This window comes from Lynx canadensis, chromosome D3 (genome assembly GCF_007474595.2).
Source record: "Lynx canadensis isolate LIC74 chromosome D3, mLynCan4.pri.v2, whole genome shotgun sequence".
Taxonomy (NCBI): Eukaryota; Metazoa; Chordata; class Mammalia; order Carnivora; family Felidae; genus Lynx; species Lynx canadensis.
Window position 1 is genome coordinate 75,956,790 of NC_044314.2, and position 23,670 is coordinate 75,980,459.

The 23,670-nt window shown below is 44.7% G+C and overlaps 1 protein-coding gene across 1 annotated transcript in view; it reads left to right on the forward strand.

Annotated features, from left to right (window-relative positions):
• Nucleotides 1–9,660: 9,660 nt before the first annotated feature.
• Nucleotides 9,661–23,670, forward strand: part of LOC115498725 (SV2 related protein) — a 78,048-nt gene continuing 64,038 nt past the window's right edge. The window contains exon 1 of the mRNA XM_030292340.1: nt 9,661–9,838. Coding sequence (XP_030148200.1) covers nt 9,804–9,838 — 35 coding nt within the window. The 5' untranslated portion in view covers nt 9,661–9,803. The remainder of the gene's footprint in view (nt 9,839–23,670) is intronic.

Below are 23,670 nucleotides of genomic sequence, written 5' to 3' on the forward strand. Positions count from 1 at the left end.
TAACAACAAAATGACTCAAAAATGGGTAAATTCTCCCTCAAACAGCACTCCAGCACTCTCCTGCCCTCCTCTCCTGTTGTTGTCGTTTTTCCCAGAAGTCCTCTGACCACACAGTTGGCCCTCATATCAGCCAACTCCCCAGATGAGTTATGGGTTGACCCCAGGGCCAGAAGGGGATGGGGTGAAGTTGATAAGCATAGTCTCAGATTTCTAAATGTTAAGTAGAGGTGAAAAGGGTTTCTTTGCTCAACTGGACCCTTTGGGGAGTCAAATGTAGTGTTAATAATATTAAGACTACAGGTGTGAACTGGGCTTAAATAAAGAGATCCTTGGTTCTAAATCTAGACTGAAACTTCCATCTGGCTGACTGCGTGAACTTAGGCAACTCATCTTTTTCCCTGGGTGTGATGGTTAATTTTATGTGTTAACTTGGCTGGGTCCTGGTGCCCAGATATTTGGTTATTCCAGATATTTCTGTGAGATTAATTTCGGTGAGATTAATATTTAAATCTATAGACTCTGAGTAAAATCGATTGCCCTTCCTAACATAAGTGGGTTGCATCCAATCAGTGGAAGATCTGAAGAGAACAAAGAGACTGATGGCCCCCAAGCATGAGGAAATTCTGCTAGCAGATGGCCTTCAGACTTGAACTACAATACTGGCTCTTCTCTGGGTCTCTACCTTGCTGGCCCACCCAAAATATTGGGGCTTGCTAATTTCCACAATCATGTGAGCCAATACCTTAAAATTGATCTCTCTGTCTCTGTCTCTCCCTTTCTCTGATAGAATGTATATCAGATTGGAAACATGAAAAATATAACACACAGTGATGTCGACTACATGAGGAAATAGGCACTCTTGGGCATCCCTGTGGGAAAGTAAATGACTATCTCCATCCTAGACAGTTTGAACTACTTAGAAAAATTAAAAATCTGCATATTCTGTCACCTAAGTAGGTAGCGTACACACACAAGAATAAGGATATTTAGGGCCGCCTGGGTGGCGCAGTCGGTTAAGCGTCCGACTTCAGCCAGGTCACGATCTCGCGGTCCGTGAGTTCGAGCCCCGCGTCGGGCTCTGGGCTGATGGCTCAGAGCCTGCAGCCTGTTTCCGATTCTGTGTCTCCCTCTCTCTCTGCCCCTCCCCCGTTCATGCTCTGTCTCTCTCTGTCCCAAAAATAAATAAACGTTGAAAAAAAATAAAAAAAAAAAAGAATAAGGATATTTATTGCAGCCTTATTGCTAATACTCAAAGATTGGAAGCAATCTAAATATTCAGCAAAATTATGGGAACCCCACGCAGCTTAGTACCGTGTACTATGAAAATAATGAGCCAGCTCTTTGTAGGTTGACAAGGAAGGTTCTAAGATTCCAAGACGTTGAGAGAGAACAGTGAGGTGCAGGACAATGAAATTGAATGCTGTTATTTGCAAGAGAGAATAAAAATTAAGTGATTATAAATATAGGGCTAATAAAGAAACTAGGAACACAGCCTGCCTCTTGTAAGGAAAATATGTTACTGAGGACAGGGAAAGACATCCTTTCGTCCTTTTGTACCATGGGCATGCATTATTTATTCAAAAAATAATTAAAAATTTAAAACCTGAAAAACATAGGGGAAACGGTATCAAAACTGACATCCCTTCTGGTAAAAAATGTTCATTAGAAACTTGTAAAAAAAAAAAAGTGAAAAAGCAAGCTATCGTAGGATCAGTTTGATCTCAAATTTGTAAAAAGATATTTATGTATGGGTGTCCCTGCATCACAAAATGATCGGAAGGTATACTCCCAAAGTAGTAATTTTGGTTATCTCTTTGTGGTATATAGTAATATGTATTTTTTATTTTCTTCTGAACGCTTTTGCATGTTATCTGAATTTCTATACTGATCATTTATTTCTTCTAGTTAGAAAAGCAATTTTTAAGAGAAGACTATATGTAAAATTTTGCCTTTCTTTATGCAATAGTTCTGAATTGTTGCAACGTTTGTAACTCATATCCTGGTTGATCTCCAGTCTCCGGGGGATCCTAAAACTCAGCTTTTAGGCTCATCTTACCTCAGATCCTGATAATAATCATAATAAGACCACATTTAACCTTTCCTAGGTAGTCCTTTATAAAAATAATTTGCAATTAGCAGATGCAGTCATCATTAATTTATATGGCTGATCAATTCGTACATTGTGTATATTCACCCTCTTAAACTAGCAAGCCTCTATAGGCCTTTTAGAACTCGGATATGGTTAATCGTGTATTACCATATGGTAATCGTGGTAATCGTGTTTCCTCCTATTTGATGTTAATTTATGTCTTGTCAAACACTAACTGTATTCCTCTCTTTGTTTTTCCCTGGTAAGAATGGCATTCAAAGTCACCCACTCCTGTTCAAACAATAGTCCTGTAAGACCTTAGCACGTTGCCTCAAGAAACTGCCAGATAGTTTTCCAAAGTGTTTGTATCTGCCCCCAGTTTCTGGCACAGGGCTCCCGGAACCTTTGTAGTTTCCTAAGTGGTACGAGCACCAGGAGCGTCTTTGGTTCTACTGAGGTGATTCTGAATGGGCTCTGGATGGCTCCTGGATGATTAGAAGCTTGGAACTTTCGGCTCTACCCCTCATCCTCCAGAGGAGGGACTGGAGGACTTAATAATTGATCATGCTTATATGAAGAAGCCTCCATAAAATCCCAAAAGTAGGGGTTTGGAGAGCTTCCAGGTTGGCAAAGGCATCCCAGCTCCGTGGGAACAGAAGTTCCTACACACATGGGGCCCTCACAGTCCTCACCCTGTGTATTTCACCCTATGTATTTATTCATCTGGCTGTTCATCCATATCCTTTAATAAACTGATGAATGTAAGGAACTATTTCCCTGAGTTCTGTGACCCACTCTAGCAAATTCAGTGAACCAGAGGAGGGGGTAATGGGAACCTCCAATTCTTAGCCAAATTGAACAGAAGCTGTGGGTAACGTGGAGACCTACTAATTGCAGATGGTATCTGTAGTGGGGTGCAAGCAGTTTTGTGGGACTGAGCCCTTCATCTGTGGGATCTGACATTCTCTCCAGGTAGACAGTGTCAGGATTGAGTTACATCGTAAGGCATGCAGCTGGTGTTACAGAGAATCGGTGGGTGTGGGAAATCATGGTATGAGAAATCTGGTGACAGAGGTGTGGTGAGTTTGGTAGTGGTGTGAAAAGTACAAGAGCAATCCTGGAAGGAGAGCTGGATTTTTCCCAATTCAGGAAAACTGTGCAGGTTTTCCCTACACACGGGTTCAAAGAGCTAAAGGAACGAATGAGACCAAAGTCTCACCAAATAGAGGACGCTAATAAAGAGATAGAAATTATAAAAGGAAATCAAATAGAACTTATGAACTTGAAAGAATAACTGAAATGGAAAATTCACTAGAGGGACTCCACAACAGATTTGAGCAGGCAGAAGAAAGAATTCGTGAACACAAAAATAGATCAATCAAGATTATCCATTATAGGAACAGAAAGAAAAATAAAGAAAGAACAATGATCAGAGGCTTAGAGATCTATAGAACACCACCAAGCATGTAACACATGCACAATAGGAATCCCAGAAAAGAGGAAAAAGAAAGGGGCATAAAGAATATTTGAAAAAATGATGGCTAAAATTTGATGGGAAACACATCCAAGAAGTTCAGGGAACTCCAAGGAGGATAAATTCAAAGAGATTCACACCTAGACACATAATTAAGCTGTCAAAAGACAAAGATAATTTTGGAAGCAGAAAGAGAGGTGACTCTCAAACAAAAGGAATCTCAAAAGACTAACGACTGATTTCTCATCAGAAACCATAGGGAACAGAAGGCAGTTGGATGATATGTTCAATGTCCTAAAAGAAAAAAGAACTGTCGATCAAGAATTCTGCATCTGGCAAAACTACTCTTCAAAAATGAAGGAGAAATTAAGATATTACCAGATAAGCAAAAACTGAGATTTGTTTCTAGCAGTCTTACCCTGCAACAAATACTAAAGGGAATCTTTCAGATTAAAATGAAAGGACACCGGGGTACCTGGGTGGCTCAGTAGGTTGAGCGTCCGACTTCAGCTCAGGTCACGATCTCACAGCTCGTGAGTTCGAGCCCGGCATCGGGCTCTGTGCTGACAGCTCGGAGCCTGGAGCCTGCTTCGGATTCTGTGTCTCCCTCTCTCTGCCCCAACCCACTTGCATTCTGTCTCTGTCTCTCTCAAAAATAAATAAACGTTAAAAATTTTTAAATAAAAATAAAATGAAAGGACACTAGTTAGTAATTCAAATCCACCTGAAGAAATAAAGAGCATCTGTAAAGATACTTTCAAAGGTAACTTTGGTACTCAAAGGTAAATATGAAAAATGGAAAAATGTGTTTTTTGTTTGTAACTCATTTTTGTCTTCTGACTTAAAAGGCAACTACATAAAGCAATAATTATAAATCTATGTTGAACATTGTGTGCCCACACAATGCATAAAGATGTAATTTGTGGGGTGCCTCAGTGACTCGGTCAGTTAAGTGTCCAACTCTTGATCTCAGCTCAGGTCTTGAGCTCAGGGTCATGAGTTCAAGCCCCATGTTGGGCTCTGTGCTGGGCATGGAGCCTACTTTAAAAAAAAAAAGATGTAATTTGTATCATAACAACTTAAAAGGTGGGAGAAATGAAGATACACAAAGGCAAAGTTTTTGTAGAATAATGAAATTAAGTTGGTATTAATCCAAACTAGATTGTTATATATTGAGATGTTAATGGTAATCTTCAGGAAACCACTAAGAAAATGACTAAAATATATATACAGTGAAGGAAATGACAAAGGAATTAAAACGGCACACTAGAAAACATATATTAACACAAAACAAGGCAATGATGGGGGGAATTGAGGAACTAAATAGACATAAAACATAATTTGTTTTCTACATGATCAGTGATCACATTAAATGTAAATGGACTAAACTCTCTAAAATCCAGAGATTGACAGAATGGATAAAACAATATGATCCAACTGTATGCTGTCTACAAGAGTTTCATTTCATTTTATTTATTTCTTAATGCTTATTTATTTTTGAGAGAGAGAGACAGAGACGAAGTGTGAGTAGGGGAGAGGCAGAAAGAGAGGGAGACACAGAATCCAAGGCAGGTTCCAGGCTCTGAGCTGTCAGCACAGAACCCATTGTGGGGCTCGAACTCATGAAGTGTGAGATCATGACCTGAGCCAAAGTCAGATGCTTAACTGACTGAGCCACCCAGGCACCCCTACAAGAGTTTCATTTTAGATTCAAAGACACAAATAGGTTGAAAGTAGAAGAATGGAAAAGGTCTTGCCATGCAAAGAGTAACCAAAAGACAGCTGAGGTGACTATGCAAATTTGAGACAAAATAGACTTTAAGACAAAAAAAATTGTTACTAGAGACAAAGAAAGACATTTTACGATGAGAAAGGGTCAGTCCACCAAGAAGATATAACAATTCTAAGCATACACACACTTAACACAGCCCCAAAATACATGAAGAAAAAGAGGACAGAATTGAAGGGGAAAATGGACAACTCAAGAATAATAGTTGGAAGGGCACCTGGATGGCTCAGTCAGTTGAGCATCCGACTCTTGATCTCAGCTCAGGTCTTGATCTCCGGGTGGTGAGTTCAAGCCCTGTGTTGGGTTCTGCTGGGTGTGAAGCCTACTTAAAAAAAAGAAGGAGAAGAAGGAAAAGAAGGAGAAGGAGAAGAAGGAAGAGGAGGAGAAGAAGAAGGAGGAGGAGAAGAGGAAGAGGAGGAGGAGGAGAGTTGGAGATTCCAATACCCCACTTTCAATAATGGGTAGAACAACCAGACAGAAAATCATCCAAGAAAGAGAAGTTTGAGCAACACTGTAGACCAACCATATCTAGCAGACATCTATAGAACACTCCCCACAACAACAGCAGAATACACTCGCTTCTCAAGTGCACATGGAGCATTCTCCAAGATAGACCATATGGTAGACCATAAAGTAAGTCTCGGTGAACTTAAAAAAGATTGCAACCATGCAAAGTATGCTCTCCAACCACAATGCAATGAAATTAGAAATCAGTAACAGAAGGAAATTTGGGAAATCACTAAACTGACGGAAATGAGATAACACGTTTCTAAATAATAAATAGGTAAGAGAAGAATTAACAAGGGATATTAGGAACCACTTTGAATGAGAGAGATTGAAAATACAAGTCACAATACTGCAGAGAAAAGCCCATCCCTTCTTCCATGTTGACTCATACCTTGAACTGCTTCTGCTTGATAATCTCGTCCTCAGGTCCTGCCCGCTGATTCACATTTACCTCTTGCTTATTTTATGTCCCTCTGGCAACGCAATGTCTGAGGGATCATGGTTTTATTAGGAGAGCTTTAGAGTTGGTCTTTTGAGCCAGCCTACCAAAATGCAGGAAGAAAAACAGGACAGGATTGAAGGAAAAAACAAGTTCTCTCTGCCCTCTTCAGGCCTCTCTCCTTGTAGATTAGACATCTTGTACTTCATAGGAGAATGAGACGGATGACCAAGGGACTCTTTGAAGTTGTAAGCCTTTACATTTTTTAACAGGGCTTAACCTCCTAGCCAAGCCTTCCCTTTCTACTGGCTCCTAGGGTAAAGTCAGTAGGTAATTAACAGCTCCCTGCACAATGCCAGGGGCCTGGGAATGACTCCAGGTGGAACTGCCACCCTACCAGCCTGGCTAGCAGACCGGGGATCTACCACCAAAGGTCTATTGTCCCCTTTCGGTTTTTTATCCAGTTTCAGAGAAAGAAAAAAAAAATACAAATCTATTTATGAATTTAAATCCACAAGTTCCTTTTTAAAAATTAAATGCCATTTTTATAACTAGTGGAATATTACCTTAATAATAGTAAGAGGATTTAGCACACAGTTGACAGGAGAACCACTTGTACATGACACACAATTGTATAGTCAGTATCTCAGGCTAAGGGGCAGCTTGTCAGTCTTTATTCCAGCCCCTATTGATTTGTTTTAAGAATCTGAGGTGAGAGATCGTGATGCATTACTCTAATGTGAAGTAAAACCCATCTGGCTTTTGGCATGCCCCCATTTCCCAGACAGATGGATAATGTGGTTAGCTGGAAGTAACTGCCTTTATAATATTCATCTCTGCTCAAGGATGTCTCAAAGATCAGAGGTCTGAACAAACATGGGTCGTATTTTTCTTGGCAGATGATCTAACCCAGATACAACTTTAGAACAGGGGGGCTCACTATGGTCCCCAGACCAACAGAGTCAGTGTTGAACCGGGGAGCCTGTTCAAAACGGAAACTCTCAGGCCTTGCCCCAGACCTGCTGGATTAGAAACTCTGGGGATGGGGGCCAGCCATCTGCATGTTAACAAGCCCTCTGGGGGGCTACCGACTGACACGCGAAGGTGAAAGCCACTGCTTGAGAAAACTATAAGCATATTTCTAAGAAAGCAGAGAAAACATTAATTCTGTAAGATCTTTTAAATGCCTGTTATGTGCTAAGTACTGTTCTCCCAGTTCTCAGGAGGGGTGTGCCTCCAAAGTCTCCAGAGAGCAGGGAGGGAATCTAAATGTGGGAAGCTTGCTGTAGGCTGACTGCAGCCTTGATAGGACCCGGCAGGCTGCCTGGAGGCCCCAGTCGCTAGTGGCCAGAGAAGAAGGCAGACCAATGGTTGAGGAACACAACTTCCCTCTTCCCCAGGAAGCTTGTGATCCTGGTACGTGAAATCTCTCCTTTTAACTGTTGAACAACTTGGAAGCCAAATGTTAGGATTATTAAAAAATTATTATTTTTTTTAAAAAAAGAACAGCTCTATTGAAACGCAATTACATACCCCACAATTTGCTCTTTTTAAGCATATAATTTGATGACCAGTTGATGAACATTTGCGTTGTTTTCCACTTTTCGGTATTATAAATAATGATGCCATGAACATTTGTGCACAAGGTCTGTGTGCACTGCGTTTTCATTTTTTATGGGCACATACCTCTAAGTGGTATCACGGGGTCATGAGATAACTCAGTGTTTCCATTTTTGAGAAACTGCCAAACCGTTTTCCACAGAGGCTGCCCCATTTTACCTTCGCGGCAGCCGTGTATGAGGGGAATGTCCAGTCCCACATGCCCACCAACACTAGCTATTGTCTGGCTTTTTAATTTTAGCCATTCCGGTGGGCGTGGTGGGATTTGTCACTTTGATTTCCATTTCCCTCATGACTAACGATGTTAAGCATTTTTTCAAGTTATTATTTGTCCGTTTTTAAATTATGTTGTTGTCTTTTTTATTATTGAGTTGGACGAGTTCTTTATGTTGTTTGAAGTAAGTCTCTTATCGGGGATATGATTCGAAACTATTTTCTCCCGTGCCGTGGGTTGTCTTCTCTTAATTGTGTCCTTTGTGGCATAAAAGCTTTTAACTTTGATATAGTCCAACGTATCTAATTTTTTCTTTTGTCACTTGTGCTTTGGGTATTGTGTCTAAGAAACCACTGCCTAACTCAAGGTCCTAAGGGTCTACTCCTGTACTTTCTTCTAAGAGTTTCATAATTTTAAATCTTTATCTTTAAAGTATTCTTGTTAACCCTTCAGACTACTCAAAACACATCTCTGTGTGGATCTACCTTACAGTTGTGGAGTAAACAACTGTCAAGATTTGTCTGGGACTCAGGGCTTCCCAGGACCTGGAATTTCCAGTGCTAAAACTCAGGGTCCTGGGTAAACCAGGATGAGTTGGACACCCTACCAGGGCGCCTCCAACTTGCCACCTCTAATAGAAACCATTTCCCTGGCTTTCCGTGGCTTACAATAGATACTGAATCCCTACTCACCTGAATGAAAGATCAGTTTGTTTTCAGTTTAAGGAGCATTTATTGAGTGCACACAGTGTAAAACCCTGGGGTTGAGTTTAGTGAGGGATATTAAATTCCAATTTCAGTGCCCATAAATAAAGTTTTATTGTTCTAGGCCCTTGGGGTGCATCAGCAAACCTTCATGGAGCTTAAGTTCTAAATAGGGCAGCTATTCTAGCAGGAGGGGAATGGTGAAACAGAGAGGGAGGATTTTTGAAGGCAGGGATTTGGTTTTATTAATCTTTGATTCCCCGGTGTCAGGGCTATAGAAATCAATAATGCTTGCCGAATGAATGAAGTGAGTGATCTTTGGCCTCCTCATATTTAACTTTTTTTTTCTTGATTCATTTCACTGGACCTGGCAGCCCCCCGATGACAGTGACATGCCTAACTTGTCGTCTCGCATATGCCCCAGTGCCTATTACAATGCCTGGCATGCAGTAGGTGCTCAATAAACAGTACCCTAACTCATGCGTACTGTCTTTACATGTTTCATTCCCTTCATGTGCTATACCAGCCTGGGTTTCAAGAATATCGAACTGAAAACAACATAAACGAATCCCTACAAATAAACATTTAGAGAGGCGGTGTCAGCCGAAGAGCGCTCATTGGTACCTCGACAGCCATTTCACAGGCTGGTGTGCCCTATAGGCACCCAGTAAAACATCACCAACCACGGAGAGCCTGTAAATTCCTCTAACCAGAAGGGCTCTCCCCGCCCCCTCTCCCCGCGCTGCCTGCTCTGCCCTCCGCCTCCTCCTCTCCGCCCACTCTCCTGGCGGCGGCGGCTTTGTCTCGTGGGCTGGTCCCCGGCGGCTCCCTCCCCCGAACAGCTGCCGCCGAGGGAGGAAGCGGCGCGGGAGCTGTCCAGCACCCCGGTGCTGAAACCCCGACCGCGAGCCATCCACCAACACCATGTAAGGGCCATGAAAAGGGCTCGTCCTGGCGCAGCGCGGACATGGAGGAGGACTTATTCCAGCTAAGGCAGCTGCCGTGAGTATCATGGGGGCGAGTGCGAGGCAGACAGGCTTTCCTTTAAAAAACGAAAACCTGCAAGGGGGCATCTCTGCATGGCTTCTTGAATTGAAAAGGAACTGTTTGAGAGGAAAGAATTAGGCCCAGAGGAGACAAGCCATTTTCCTACTCCAGGAGCCCAGCCTCTGTATCTCTGATTCAGTTCTATTTTTCAGATCCGTCAGAGTCTTAAGGGGAACAAGGGGTGTTATGTTTTCCCTTTTAATTGCTCGCGATCCTAAAGGGATTTTTGAGGTCTGTGTTTTAAGAAAGCGTTAGCTGCTGTTTTGAAATGTGGACTGAATTGATGAGTCCATATGCAATGACATCGGTTTTTCCCAGCCCTTCTCCAAGGCTGTGAAATCCCTAATTTGTCTGCAAGGTCTTTGGGAAGGGAATGATACCGATGTTGCAAAGTGGTGTCTAAAAAGCCGGAATACCTTCCTAGAGGGGAGGCTTGGGCAAAGTCTTGTTGTTTATGAAGTGTGTGAATGAGAGGGCTGTGCACGGTCGCTGAAACCTCTTGCCTTCTTCTGAATGAAAAGGTTTTTGTAACAGCCAGCTAGAGTGGGACTCACTGTCGATGGCTATCCTCAAGAACATCAGGAATACAAAGCTAGAGGATGGGAATTTGTAAGGAATGTCAAATTTGCTCTGAGAATCTTGGGGGAATAAAACCAAGCAACGGAAAGGACAGGGGCCTTGTAGAGGGGGCTTACAGATTTCTCCTACTACAAGCCGATGGTGATCTGTTAAGCAAATCCCAAGACTATGAGATGGGGCATTAACAGGGATTTCTGTTTTAATTTTTAGAAGCACCAGCTATTTGGATGATACAAGTAGACATTGTTTGGATTTGTTGGAAAGGATACATCATTGTTAGTATACGTGTGTTTTCTTGACTTAAAAAATTTTTTTCCTCTCTAAGCCACCGAGAAATTCTCCCAAGTGACTTTTAGTGTGACTGATACAGCTCTCTGAGGCTCTGAAACCTGAAGGGTATTGTAACGTTTACTTCTCAATCGGTGTAAAATTAATTTTCATTTTAAAATTTTAATTATTCTTTTATGTTTTTATTAATTGATCCACAAACAGGGTATCTTATGTAATGTAGGGTTATTTCACAAATGCTAAAGGATGCTCAGTGTTAGAATTTCCAGAGGTCAATGTATGAATACGTAAAAATATTCATATCTGAGTGGAAATCTCTTAAGGGAAACATACCACTTTCGTTGAAAATAAATATGTCCAAAAACCAACCTATTAACTCAGAATAAAAAGTAATTCAGAAACTGAAATATGAAGTCTAGTACCTAGAATAGGAATACAATATATATTGGATCTGCAGTTTACTGAGATAAATTTTCAAAAAATGTCAGAGCATGTGAACTTTGCAGATTATTCAGAGACTCAGGTATAGACATGACACTATTGTGACAATTCTTTCAATTCAAAAAAAAAGGCAAAAATAATCAGAGGGTTTTATTTATTTAAAATTTAAAATTAATTTAGTTTTTTATACTAATGTACAATATAAGGCACTAATAGAATCTGTACGGAGGATAAATAAAGTTCAAAAAGAAGCTCAAGAATAAAAAGTAAGTCTCTCTCTTCCCAAACTGCAGGTTAAGTTTCTTGATTGTTCTCCCTGATATTTTAACAGATAAATACATGTATTATCCATTAGAGGGGCCAAATTGTGTACCAAGATCGCTGGCTCTTGAGTGAGACAGACTTGAGTTCAGATCCTGACTTTGCCACTTTCTGCTTATTTGACTCTGAGCAAGTGACTTAACCTTTCTGAGATTGAATTTCCCCAGCCATAAAATGGGGCTCATAATAGTACTTGATTCACAGAGTTGCTGTAATGATCCAGTGACATGACGTGTGCTGAATGCCTGGCAAACACAAAGCATTTGACGTATACTAACTAATATTATTATTACATCTAAAAAAATCATTTATAAAAATATATAGAGGCTCCCTATGCTGAAACCTTCAAAATTGTAATCTGCAATTTGAATGAAGTCAAAATTAGCCCTGAAATGTGTTGACCACTATTTATAAAAAAAGAAGTAAAAGGAACAGCCACGTGAATCTGAGTGGGTTACAAATCACGACTTAGATGTTTTTTAAACCACACCCTGTGTATATTGTGCACAGATTGCAGGCAACAGATTTCCTGAGAGCAATATGGTTTAAAGAAAAAATCAGAATGCCTTGTAGAGGGTTGGCAAGAGTGAACTTTGGAACAGGCTCAGTCTCATGGGAAGCCAAGTGTTAATAGATTATAAGCCACTAAGTAGTTTACAGGGTTTGGGGAGGGGGAAAGGGGATAAGGATGTCTAAGAAAACAGTCCCGCCTTGCAGTTGGAAGCTCCTTCACAAAGCTCTAGGATGGTTCATTTCAGGCTCCAAACAACCTCTGCTTTTCACCTGCTGTCCATTCAGGCGCAGCACCGTGTACAGGAGATTCAGGAGGCTGAGATTTTATATCCAGTTCTGCGTTATTGCGTGTCCTTGTGCGAGACTTTTCTGGGGCTCTCCTTTCTAGGATGATTTCTTGAAAGCAACTTTTGCAGACTACATTGGTTGATTGGGTGATTGATTGATTCACTCATTTCATTCATTTGGGCACCACCCTAGGTACAAGGGATTCTACGACTGAATAAGCTAGACATGGTCCTTGCCATCAAGGAGGCGACAATCTGAAGCTGCAATGTCCGATATGGTAGTCACTAACCGTATGTGGCTATTTACATTTAAACTTAAATTATGCAATTTGTACATAAAATCATTTCTATAGTATAGTATATAGCATAAAATATAATTTGTAAATAAAATACGCGAAATTTGAAAAAGTCCGTGTCTCAGTTGCACCGATGACATTTCAACTGCTCAGTAGCTACATGTGGGGACCCCTGGGTGGCTTAGTCGGTTAAGCATCTGACTCTCGATTTCAGCTCAGGTCATGATCTCACAGACTGCGTCCCTGCGTTGTCAAGCTGCATGATCAACAGCACAGAGCCTGCTTGGGATTCTCTCTCTCGCTCTCTTTCTGCCTCCCCCCACCTCAAAATAAATAAATTAAAAAAAAATAGCTACATCTGGCTAGTAAGTACCATATTGGACAACACTGGTCTAGTGCTAGGAGAGGCAGACCTTGAACACATCTTGCACAGTAATTGTGAGAATTGTCTTTTTTTTTTAATTTTTTAATGTTTATTTTATTTTTGAGAGACAGAGAGCGTGAGCAAGGGAGGGGCAGAGAGAGAGGGAGACACAGAATCCAAAGCAGGCTCCAGGCTCTGAGCTGTCAGCACAAACACGGGGCTTGAACTCACAAACCACGAGTTCGTGACCTGAGTCGAAGTCTGACGCTTAATTGACTGAGCCACCCGGGTGCTCCCAATTATGAGAATTGTCTTCAGGACAAGTGCAGGGTGCGATGAGACTAGTTCTAGATGGGGGGAGAGGCAGGACCAGTAAAGGATTCCTTGAGAATGTGACATTGCAGGTGAGCCCCCAGGGATCATCTAAGGAGAAGAGTGGGTATTTTGGACAAAGGGAACTGTGGAAGCAAAGGCACCAGAGTGGAAAAAGGTGTCGTGTCTCAAAATCAAGCCAGTGGGGGGAACATAATAAACTGGCGGCTTGAGGGAGACTGCAGAGGATGGCAAGGACCGGGCCATACGGGGCCCTGTAGTGTGTGACAACGAGTTGGAACTTCAGATTGTGTCTGCCCAGTTCACTTTCTTCCTCTCTCCTTTCTTACCAACTTTGTCTTCAAGATTCAACTCAAGTGCATTACCTCAATGAATCTTCCACGGACTTCTCCTGAGCTTCAGCAACAGCAGGGGTAAAAGTGTGGGCTGTGAGGTGGGCAGATGTGGGTTCAAACACCTGGGTGGCCTCGGGCCAGTGACTTCATCTCCCAAACACTGGGTGTTCCTCCATCAAGTCAGGATAATGGCCGTATCTGCAGGGCAAGGCTGTTGTGAGTGAGAATCAGAACAGTCATCTCTGGGAAGCTCTTAGCTCAGTGCCTGGCTCCGAGTTAGGGCTCAGCGAATGGTGCTGGCGTTATCGGTCTTCCTTCACTCTAGATTTGTTTCCCTTATCCTCCAACATCACCTGGAAGCCATGGTCTCCTTTCTCAGGACACGAAGAAAATGCTCCCCAAAGGGGGAGATTCCTGGCCAAGGAGGAGAGACGAGAGTTCATTATCTACTCACTTCAGGCAAAAAGCAGAGAGTTGTTTTAATAGCCTAGGGATCCTCAAGGTCAACCCACCGAAACCTTTTAAAACCTCAAGTTCAAAGCTGCTCACACCCCATCATTTCAAACACATGCCAGCCGACCTTACCTCTAGGGGATATGTGTTTTAGTGACTTAAAGGGGAACAATCTGGAGGCCAAAGAAAGAATGTCCCCTTGCAAAGGGGACCGTGCAAAATGTCCCGTTGCAAAAAGGCCATTGCTTGGGTGATCTTAGGTTTTAGGGAGGATTGTCGCAGGGTCTGCTGGCCCGGAGAGTGGTACTACAGCCCCTGTGAATCTCTTCTCCGTCTGTCTTAAAGAATTATGCAGATCTGACTGTGAATCACTGTGTGATCTTAGGCAGCGTATTTAGTTTCCTGAGACCTAAGGGGTTCCCCGGGCCACCTTGAGAGGCATTCTCAGCTTTAAGATTCTAAGCTCTCTAGATGGGTGCCTGGTACCCTCCTGGCTTATGGAAATTATTCTGTGATAACTACTAATTATATCTCTTTCACTCTGTAGTACGTGGTTTCTCAACTTTGACATTATTCACATTTCAGACCAGATGGTACCTTGTGGGGGGGGCGTGGTATGCATTATAGGATGTTTAGCAGCATCCCTGGCCTCTACCCACTAGATGTCACAACCTGTCCCCCCAAGTTGTGACAATCAAAAATGTCTCCAGACATTGCCAATGTCCCCTAAGAGACTAAATTGTGCCCCAATGAGAACCACTGCTCTAAAGTGTTTTAGTTTAGGTAATAAATTATTCAGTGTCTCTATTCCTACAGCATCTTTGGGTCTCTCTTCCAACCTCATTTTCTCTGACCTTAGTCCTGTCAGGACCCTAGTACGTGCTCTTCAGTCACCTTCTTCCACCCTCAGTATACTGTTGGTAAAAAAACTATGAGGTCCATAAGGACAAGAGCTCCGTCTGACACACAGAAGGTCCTTACAGCATGCTTGCTGAGTGAATGCATGAGTCAGTTACAAAGACAAACTACTTGGAAAGGTGTAGCACAGCTCTCTGCTCCCTGTCGCCCCTCCACTGAGGCCATGGCACAGAATGAGCAAGTGTGGGGGCTCTCTACTCAAGCAGACCTGGATTCAAATCCTGACTTTCCTGCTAAACTGGAAGGCCATCTTTTCTTCTCCAGGCCCCAGTTTCAAGCGCTTAGTAGAGCTACCTGCACAGAGTAAGGGCTAAATAAACGTTAACTGTTATTTATTTATGATCGTTGCCTTTTGTCCAGAATATAAGCTAGTGGTCCACTACCCAGGAAACAAGGTCAATGCTATTCAGGTCGATGGAGGTGGTAGGAAAATACAGAGAACTAAAATCCACGGAGAACTAAGCTTGCTTCTAATTATGGACGTCTAGAGATTCTGGAATGGAAGGGATCTTAAAGGCCATCGCATCCAACCCCTCATACCTTATCGCCCCAACCCAGGGCAGGAGGGCATCAAGCGGTGGCTTTCAAACATCTGTGGCCACCCTCGGTGGGTTATTAAAATTCAGATCCCTGGGCTCTACCCTGCAGAGATGCACAAGCCTTAAATCAGGAGAATGGCCCAGGAATTGGCATTTTAATCAGCTCCCTAGGGGTGTTCTTGGCCGCAGAGAAGCATCGGCTAATTGGTTAAGACTGTGGGCTGTGGAACTTCTCCGGCCAGGGACTGTAGTACACTATATACTCTCTAGGGATCCTGAGCCAATTGATGTGATGTCCCCGAGCTTCTATTTACTTGTCTATAAACTGGGCATATTAATAACACCTCCTTCCCAGGGTTGTTGAAGAGGTTATAGAAGATTGTAAGTATATATAGCATTTAGGTGTGCTGAAATGCTGCGTGTTAAATATCATTACCCTTAGGTCCACTCGTGGATACCCGCCCACCTCTCCTAGACCGTCTCTCATAAAGGAGAGGCCCACTGCCTTTGAAAGCAGCCTTTTTTGTCTCTGGACTTCTAGCCTAAGAAGGCTCCCCATGCTGTGCTGAAATCTGCTTCCCTCTCCTCTATCCCCAGAAGCTCAAGCTCTGGTCTCAGGGTCCGAGTTGAACAAGTGCCATCTTTCACGTGCCTAAATTTGAAATATTTGAAGACAGAGGTCCAGCTCCTGAGAAGACGCTTCCCGAATCGCACGGCTCAGGGAGTGCCCAGGTCTTATCTCGAAGGGAAACGAAAAGCAAGTCCCTTTTTTTTTTCAACGTTTTTTTTTTATTTATTTATTTTTTGGGACAGAGAGAGACAGAGTATGAACGGGGGAGGGGCAGAGAGAGAGGGAGACACAGAATCGGAAACAGGCTCCAGGCTCCGAGCCATCAGCCCAGAGCCTGACGCGGGGCTCGAACTCCCGGACCGCGAGATCGTGACCTGGCTGAAGTCGGACGCTTAACCGACTGCGCCACCCAGGCGCCCCTAAAGCAAGTCCCTTTTTAAATAACCTCGGCAATCTCCATTGCACTGGGCCCACGGTATCGAATCCCATTGGCCGATAGGTCTCAGATTCCTAAGAAGCCCCAACGCCACGCCGCTGAGCACGTGGGATAAAACCGAGGGATGCTGGTCCTCAGCGCTGACCGACTGAGTTCCCCAAACAAGTGGGCATTTGTTATGCCTTGTAGACGGGTCTCTCAGGGAAGGGGTCTTCCTCTACTCATCGGTGGGGGGTGGGTAGGGAGGACAAATAACAAAAGCTTCACCCCCACCCCCTTCCCCGGTTTAGTTCCCCTAATCCAGGCCACCATCACCTCTCACACAGCCAACCGGACAGCCACCTCCCTGGTCTCCCTGCTCCCTTCCCTGCCATCTTTCTGTGTTAAACATGCCTCTTATTTTCTATAGTCTAGTGTTTTGGCATCTTGGGGCCTTGCTGATCCTGGAGGGGTTGTCCCTTCCTGAATTAACTAGTCATGATTCATCTGCCAGTGCACTTTTCGTACACAAGGTAACCAACCCAGAGCCACTATCCACCTGTCCTAATCACCCCAAGGCCAAGCACCAGGCAGCCCCTGTGCCCCAGAACCTGCTGAGATTATCCACACTGAAATTACTCAAACCTCAGCCCGCTTACCCGGCCTCGCCTACTCCTTCCTGTGGAAACCAGGATAAGGGCTCTTGCCCACCTTTCCCCCTCACCCTCCCTGCCTTTTTACCAACTCAGGTGCGTCCCCATATGGCGCCTGAGGTGTGGCAGGTTCCTCTTGTGATTTGGGAGTAGAACAGAGTGTATTCTTTACCAACAGTTGTCTCCTGGTCCGTCGGTCTTGCTCTCCCTCAATAATATTATAACCTGCATTTTAAACCACCCTCCACAATCTGCTCTTCCTCTTGTGGAAACATGTGCCTGAGTGATCTTCTCAAAACTCAACTCTCATCATCTTCCGCTCTCTCTTGCCTGCTTGAAACCTTTCAGTGGGATCCCCTGGGTCTTGGGATAATGTGGAAAGTCCTCACTGTGGTGTCCAACGCTTTGCATGACCCAGCCTGTCTCTCTGACCTCCATGCCTTGGCCCTGCCTCTGGGCCTTTGCACCAGCCATTCTCCCTGCCCTCTCTCCAACTGAGCCCAGCTCTCCTTGCCCTCTTGATCTCAGCCTCCTTAGGGAGGTCTACTCTGACTCCTCCTTTCGCCAGTTCTTTACCTTCCCACTCCTTTCCTTTCCTTCTCAAGATCCATTCATTGGCAAATGTATTATAATTTCTTCGCTTACCATCTCCCCAACTAGAGCACACACCCACCAACTAGAGCATGAGGGCAGGGACCACATCTATTTTGTGCCTTTGGTATCCCAGCACCCAGCACACCGTCAGCACTCAGTAAACACCGAAATTACCGAATGATTGTGCCGGGTTGTGCAAGACACTCTTGTCTATATTGACTCCTTTCATCTCCTTGGCAACCCTGTGAGGTGGGGATTACCATCTCCATCCAATCAGGGAGGCAACCAAGACTCAGAGAGGTAAAGTAACCTCCCTAGGGTCACACAGCAGCAACTAAGTGGCACGGACAAGGAATCCAAACACAGGTCAGTCTGCTTGCCAGAGTTGGGCTCCCTTCTTCCCCAGGACAGACCATGTCTCTTCATGACGGGACACTATCTGCCACCCTGTGAAAATCACAGTGAGGGGTAAGCTTCCCTTTCAGTCTGGTAGATTCGCTAACTCAGGGGATAAAAGCCCAGAAGCTCAGATGAAAAGAGAAAAAACTTCCGTATCTGAAATACCCTAACCAAGGCTCAGACCCTAATTTAAGGAACTGGAGTGAATTACATGATGGTACAAATACGATTTTTGACAGCCATTTCCTCAAGCTCTTCTCTTCTTTAAATAGCAAAATTATGTGAAATAAATGTTCCCTGCTATTTTGGTAAATTACATGCTGTATATACACAACAAATGCCAAGAAATTTTGTAAGCCAACCTGTTTCCAAGCCCTCATACATTTAACATATGTCATTGCGATTTTCTTTATCTTTCCTATCACATTTTCCCCCCTTGGGAAGTCTTGACTCAGAGAGTTGATAAATACTTTCAGGAACCCGACCGAGTCGAAATGTAGTCTGCTTTTCTGAGAGTCATTTAGTGTCAAAGGTCTCTCTTTATGTCTGTCTTTAAACAAGTTTTCGTAAAGAAAGATGCGCTGGCTTCTTGGGGTTTGCCGGAGTGGGAATGCGAGCAGATCCCGGTTTAAACCTGCGGGGAGCTAAGTCACTTTCTCAAGGTCATATTTCACAAGGGTCAGTGTCCTCTGAGCTCAGGCAGAAAGGCGATCCGAGCGGGACCAGGTGGAGGGAAGGTGGCATTTACTCAATGCCCGTGATTTTCCCGTTCCTTCGTCAAGCTCAGTTAACCTCTATAGCGGTCCTGAAAGCTCCTTATCATCCCCATTCCACAGATGAAAGTGTCTGCACTGTGCTTAGCAGGTGCCACGTTATCAACAAGCGCTCTGGAAAGAGTTGCTGTTGTTACTTATATTACAAAAGCAATATATGTGCAGGTTTAAAATTGCAAACGTTAGAAAGGTCCAAAATGAAAAGCAGAAAAATGTCCTTCCCATCCAGAAAGTCCCCATTTCCGTGCAGTCCTTCTTCCCAGAAGAAACCAGCCTGTGATTTCTTATGTATCCTTCCAGAACGCCCAGGACGGTGGAAGAATACTCGATAGCATCGTTTGTCCAACAAAGGTGCACACAAATTATCTGGGGACCTGGCTAAAATGCAGATAGATGCTGATTCAGTAGCTCTGGGTCAGGGCCTGAGACTCTGAATTTCTAACAAGCCTCTAGGGGATGCTGGGGCCCCTGGTTCAAGACCACACTTAAATCTTAGTAGCAAAGAACCTAGATCACGTAACCACATTCTAGCATATTTAATAACGAACCCTGACAATCTTTTCCTGTTGGCTCTTAGAGATCAACTTGTGTGTGTGTGTGTGTGTGTGTGTGTGTGTGTGTGTGTGTGTGTGTGTGTGTGCGTGCGGGTGTGTGTTTATTATGGCAAAATATACATAAGATAAAATTTACCATTTGGACAATTTTAAGCATATGGTTAGCGGCCTTAAGTACCTTCACACTGTTATGCAACCAACACTACCATCGTTTCCAGAACTTTTTCATCTTCCCCAGCTGAAACTCTGTCCCCATTAAACACCAAATCCCCCTTCCCCCCAGCCCCTGGCAACTGCTATCCTACCTTCTGTCCCTGTGAATTTGACTATTCTAGGCCCCCTCGTATAGGCACACTCATACAATATTTGTCTTCTCATGCCAGACTTATTTCATTTAGCATAATATCTTCAGAGTTCATCCATGTTGTAGCGTATCAGAATTTCCTCTTTTTTAAGGGCTGAATAATATTCCACTGTATGTCCAGACCACACTCTGTTGATCTGTTCGTCCAATGATGGCCCCTTGGATGGTTGAGATATTATGATAGGGATCAACAAACAGAATTTTTTAAACATTCTCTTAAGTGGATGCACCATAATCTATGTAATTACTCCCCTCCCGATGATTACTGCACACAGCATGCCAGCACCAGAAGAGAATATAGCAGAGCGGCTGGGAGTGGGGACTCTGACGTCAGACGGCTTTGCCAAAGTCTGCCTTAGACACCTGCTGGGTGACCTTCGTGCAGCTCCTGGCCCCTCTGGCCTTCACTGTCCTCATCTGTGAAATGGGGTTAGTGACCGTGAAAAGTACATAAGGTAATCAATGCAGAGCACAGGCATGGCACCTGACACCCGGCAGGCTAACAACCCTTATCAGCCGTTGTTTGTATCGTAAGCCGTTGCCTTCTCACGTCTGTCCCTGCAACGAACTGCCAGCAGCATAATTCTGCGTGGGAGCACAGAGCACTGAACGTTTTGAAAGCTATCACAGAGTACCTTCCCCAGAGTTGCAGTGGTCCCTTTAGTCACAGAAAGAAGTGTGGAGCCCTTGGATGGTCCTTGAGGAGAGGATACGATACAAGCAGGATCCCGAGGAGATTGTCGGGCTTCATGGTCATTCCCTCTGTGATGTTACCTTGGAGTCAAGGGTGATCCATTCATCTTCCCTTCATCCCTGAAAATGAGGTGATGACGCATGTAAATGTCCATTTCCTTCTCGGGGCGCCTGGGTGGCTCAGTCGGTTGAGCGTCCGCCTTCAGCTCAGGTCATGATCTCACGGTCTCTGAGTTCGAGCCCTGGTTCGGGTCGCACTCTGTGCTGACAGCTCATTGCCTGGAGCCTGCTTTGGATTCTGTGCCTCCCTCTCTCTGCCCCTCCCCCGCTCACACTCTGTCTCTCAAAAAGAAATAAACATTAAAAAAATTGTTTTAAATGTCCATTTCCTTCCCTTTTCTAATACTTCTCTATATTTCTATCTCCCATGAATACCTAGGGGACTGTTGATGTTTCTGATGTGGGGGTTGCTTCTTAGGGACAGGAAGTCCCACTTATTTGAAATTCCTTCCCATTTAATACCACCCCTTACTCAGAGGGTTGCAGAGTTGAAATGTTACCCCCGCACACGCCCCTAGATAGCCTTTCAAAGCTTTTTTTTTTTTTTTTAATTTTTTTTTCAACGTTTATTTATTTTTGGGACAGAGAGAGACAGAGCATGAACAGGGGAGGGGCAGAGAGAGAGGGAGACACAGAATCGGAAACAGGCTCCAGGCTCCGAGCCATCAGCCCAGAGCCTGACGCGGGGCTCGAACTCACGGACCGCGAGATCGTGACCTGGCTGAAGTCGGACGCTTAACCGACTGCGCCACCCAGGCGCCCCAAAGCTTTTTTTTTTTAAGTTTATTTATTTTTGTTAGAGAGACAGAGTGTGAGAGGACGAGGGGCAGAGAGAGAGGGAGACATAGAATCTAAAGCAGGCTCCAGGCTGTGAGCTCTCAGCACAGCCCGATGCGGGTCTTGAACCCACAAACGGCGAGATCATGACCTGAGCTGAAGTCAGACACTTAACCGATTAAGCCTCCCAGGTGCCCCCAAGGCAGTAAAAAAAAGTTTATTTATTTATTTTGAGAGAGAGACAGAGAGAGAGCACAAGCAGGGGAGAGGCAGAGAGAGAGGGAGAGAGAGAATCCTAAGCAGGCTCCGAGCTGTCAGCATGGAGCCCGACACGGGGCTCGAACTCACAAACCGTGAGATCATGACCTGAGCCAACGTCAAGAGTCCAACAGTTAACCTACAGAGCCACCCAGCCGCCCCTCACGGCACTTACCTGTAGCATTTCTCACAATGTGCAAGACAGCTACGTGTGGGCACACACACCTTTTTCAATGCCCGCCTCCCTCCCCAGCAGCAGACCATGAGCCCAGCAGGAAGGAACCTCAGTGTGCTTGGCTCACCCTTGAAACCCCAGTACTTTTGGACTCGCTACGAGGCAGGTGCTCAATAAATATTTGTTGAATAAATGAACAAATGGATTCCAGTAACATCGATGGCAGTATTAAAGATTGAGGGGGTTGGTTTTTTTTGATGGTGAAATACACAAACCAAATTAATCGTTTTAATTATTTGTAAGTGTACATACACTCGCCTTGTTGGGCAACCACACCGTCCTCCGTCTCCAGGACTATTTCGTCTTCTCAAAATGCAACTCTGACCCCCTTAAACACGAGCCTTTCATTCCTTCCCAGCCCCGCCCCCACCACCCCTGGCGATTGCTATTCTCCTTTGTCTCTGTGAAATTCAGTTCTCCAAGCATCTCGAAAGTCGAATCATACAATATTTGTCCTTTTGCAACTGGTATGTTTCACTTAGCATGGTGTTTTCAAGGTTCGTCCGTGTCGTAGCATGGATCGACGCGTCACTCCTTTGTAAGACTGAATAGTATTCTATTGTGTGGCTAGGACCCCGTTTTGTTTATCCATTCATCAGCTGAGAGACACTTGGGTCGCTCCCACCTTTTTGGGCTCTCATGACTCATGCGGCAGTGAACTTGGCGTATATTCACAATGGCATGCAACAGTCACCTCTATCTGGTTCCAGGGAATTTCCACCGTCTCAAAAGGAAACCCGGTACCATCAGGCAGCCACCCCCCCTTCCCCCACCACTCCCAGACCCCGGTGACCGCTAATCCACCTTCTGTCTCCATGCGCTGGTCCATTCCGGATACTTCACGTAAATGGAATCATACAAAATGCGGCCTTTTGCGTCTGGCTTCCTTCGCCCAGCTTCACGTTTCAACGTCCATCTGAGTTGTGGCAGGTGTTGGTGATCTGAGGACTCTTAACGCAGCGGTGTGCTATCGACCATTCAAACCAGCCCTAAGAGCAGATTGACTGTTGAACGTTCAGAACATTTTGGAGCCTGTTATTTCACCATCGGCAGGTTGAACTTGGTCGCATATACACCCTGGATATCGTCACATGCTACACATCCTTATGGCCTGGGGGGTTTTAGCTGAGATTCAGTCTATGGGCATGCCACTGGCCTGAGAACAATCCCGTGGTCTCCCTCCCTCAGCATGCCCCCCAAAGCTACCCCCAAAGAAATGCCTGGTCAGAGGAAAACAGTGTTCTTGCTGCTTAAGCAAAGCCCCAGACCCCAGCTTCTAACCAGATTTCCGGGCCCCAGGCCTTTGCTCCCAGGGGACACCTGCCTCCCGGCTCCAGGCAGGGGCATCTATCTGTCCTGTATCACAGGGGTCCTGGGCCTCTCAGACGAGGTAGAGGGGCTGCAGACACCCACCTCCGCCGACAGAGTAGGGGCTCTGATCCTCGGCACGACTGCTTCATGATCGGTACGGGGCAGGCGCGCAGCAGAATCGTTTGTCTGACTCCGTGGCACGAAATCAGTCCGCACATCAGCAACGGCAGCACCACCTGGGAACGTGTCAGAAATGCAAAATCTCAGTTCCCAGCCTTCTGAATCAGACCCTCTGGCCGTGGGGCCCCCGGCCATCAGGGTTGTGACCAGCCCTGTAGGGGTTCAAAGACTCCATTCAGCTAAAACACCCTGCAGCAGTGTGATGACCTGGGAAGTGGTCGGCCAGGCTGGAATAGAGCTGTGCCTTCTGATTCCCGCTCTAGAACACATCGTTTCCCACTGC